This window comes from Fulmarus glacialis, unplaced genomic scaffold, assembly GCF_000690835.1.
Source record: "Fulmarus glacialis isolate BGI_N327 unplaced genomic scaffold, ASM69083v1 scaffold20528, whole genome shotgun sequence".
NCBI lineage: Eukaryota > Metazoa > Chordata > Aves > Procellariiformes > Procellariidae > Fulmarus > Fulmarus glacialis.
In genome coordinates, this window is record NW_009226589.1 from 21,218 (window position 1) to 23,845 (window position 2,628).

General features: G+C 42.8%; 1 protein-coding gene across 1 annotated transcript in view; it reads right to left on the minus strand.

Moving 5' to 3' along the window:
• LOC104080460 (calpain-3) overlaps positions 1-1,302 on the minus strand; it is a gene marked incomplete at its 3' end in the record, with an annotated part of 22,162 nt that extends 20,860 nt beyond the window's left edge. The window contains exon 1 of the mRNA XM_009582858.1: positions 723-1,302. Within this exon, the coding sequence (XP_009581153.1) occupies positions 723-1,016 (294 nt within the window). The remainder of the gene's footprint in view (positions 1-722) is intronic.
• Between the last annotated feature and the right edge of the window lie 1,326 nt (positions 1,303-2,628).

Here is a 2,628-nt window from a genome sequence, read left to right on the forward strand (position 1 = left end):
AACTCCTCCTGCGGTAGGACAGGGAATCAATTGGGAACTGAGGAATTAATCCTCTGCCTGTGAGAGAGCCTCAGGGTGGGGAAGAAGAGGAAGGTTGCCTGGGGAATGCCCACAAGATAGGAAAGATAAATGGGGTTAGTAGGCAGGAGTGGGTCCTCATAGCGATTACAACACCCACATTCATGGTAAGTGGATAATATGCTAAACAACCTCTGCAAGTTGGCTAAGCAATGTTGGGAACAAACAACTGAATAAAAGCACATTTCAGACTGTAACCTATCCTTTTATTTTCACAGATTAGGAAACCAACAGAATACTAAAGTAAAGTTGTAAGTGAAATAAGGTGGTGTTTAAAAGTTAAGTCTCAGCAAACCCAATAACTTCTTGCAGAATGAGGAGAATTTTGTCTTTGGTAGTTTCAGATAATAAAATCCCTAGCAAATCATGTAAGAAGAAAATTAAATTCCGTGTTTCTTTTTCTACATATTACATTCCATCTCTCTTCTTGTTTCATTTTGGTTTATTATATTTTAGTCATTATATACACACTCTCTGAGCTTCCACAGCCCTAGCTAGTTATCTTCCAGGAGAGCTCTAAGGAAATACACTTCCAGCTTATGCCGCCCGCCTCCCCCGACACACACTTTCTGCAAAAATGTAAACTCAGGGTGAATACTTCAATTTACAGAACGTAAAAGGCACTCAGCAAACATGTTACTTACACGTGGTCTTTTCCATTCGAACTTGATGGGGATTTTCTGGCTATAGAAGAGGGAGGACTCATTCGGTGGGAAATCAGGATCTTCATAGAGAATGTTCTTCTCCAGGCACTTCTTGTGAAGCTCTTCATAGGTCTTCTCCTTTACTCTGATAATGGGCTGGTTGCGACTTATAATGGCAGAATAAATCCCCCCTGTGCCCCCACCCGCACCTTCAGTTGTAGTGCTAACAGTAGCGCTGGGAACTGACCCAGCAGCTGTCTGCTGAGCCACCGCTGCATTTATGGCGGACGGCATGAGAATCAGGCTTAAAGCAAATGTTGAAAGAAAGCAAGATCTTGCAAACTGGAAGGAAATTCAAGAAAAGAGGAAGCTGCTGTGTAAACTGCTTTTTCTATCCGTTGAAAGTCTCCTAGTCAAATTTGCAAGCAACAAAATTCCTCGTGGTTGAGCATGCTGTGCATCCTCTCAAAGGGCAGTATTTTGTCGCAAGAAAGTGGAATTTATTCCTTGATATGGAACAAGATAATCTGGTGGCTAACTCCTGTGCCCGACTTGTAGTATCCACAGCATGTGTGTGTGCCTGCCCTGTGTGTATAAACGTCCCGAAGGGACAAGCTTTAACCCGTGAAATCTAAAAATAACTACAGGCAGAGTGAGAGAGAGGGAAAGTGAGAGGGAGGGGGTTAGTGAGATGGTGTCAGACTTCTGCACAGCTGAGGCCAGGCATGTTCCTGGGACAGGCTCCATGTGCAGGCTGACTCCTGGTGCAAGCAGCTCGTCTTTTCCTTAAAAACAGTGAAACTGGAAGCTAAACTCCTGTAGATTGGGAACATACTTAGGAAGTACTGCCAGCCAATAAACTAGTCCTGATGCTTCTGAAAGAACTGTTGTACTCGACTTCTTATTTCTACCCTTTGCTGCCGAAAAGATATATAGAGATTTTTACTAGTAGAGAGGATTAGCTGAAGACATGCTCCTAATGGTGAAAAAGGTGTAATTATTTGATGCTACTGAGGTCAGGTTGATACCTGCCAGCTGGGTTTGTCTCCTCTAGAGAGCAGCTCACCAGCACTAAGATTCACCTGGTATAGCTGCATCCCATGTAAAAGTCACCTTTTCATATAGGGGCAGAAAAGTTTATAAGGGGCCCAGTGTGGAAACTGGGCCATTCTGCGTGTATTAGGATATACCAATCTTAGAGGACACGTCTGACTTTGCACATTTATTTAGTCACACAACAGTGGGGTAAGGGACAAATTCACAGTCTCTGTGGAAGAAAATCTAGACATGTTACTCTGTAACCCAGTTCTTTAAAAGGTGACATTGTTTATGTGTCAAGAAAAGCCCCCTAACACCTTGATTTTTCTTTGATTGGGAAGTCTGAAATCACACGATTGCATCAGTGTTATTTTTGCTTAATGACACTAGTCTCTGGACTCTGGCTCATGTACACATTGCTGACCTTCTGCCCTAGTACTATGGTGTTTTCCAAAGCACTGATTCTTTTTCCTTTCTCAGCCATTTCCTTGGTTTACACATTTCAAATCAACAGTACAATGGACAATCTCTACAGCTCATTAAAAAAACTCCACTAGGGAAGAAGGTGGTAATATAGTTGTCGAGCTTGACTAACCTCTAGGAGTATTAATCCTCAGTCTTCTAATGGTGGCCTAAATCCTTTTCTTGTTATCACGAATGCAAGTCTTCTTGCACCAACAGGGCAATCGGAAAGGACAGATTCAAGCGTTCATGGAAATAGGAATGCAATTGCTTCAGGGTGGGTTGTCCAGATGCAGAATTGATGACGACTTCCTCGTTACATTTAGATGCAAGGATTGCAGGTCTCATATTTGACATTACTTTGCAGGACAGCTTGGCAGAGCCATGTGTCACTCTTTCCAGGATA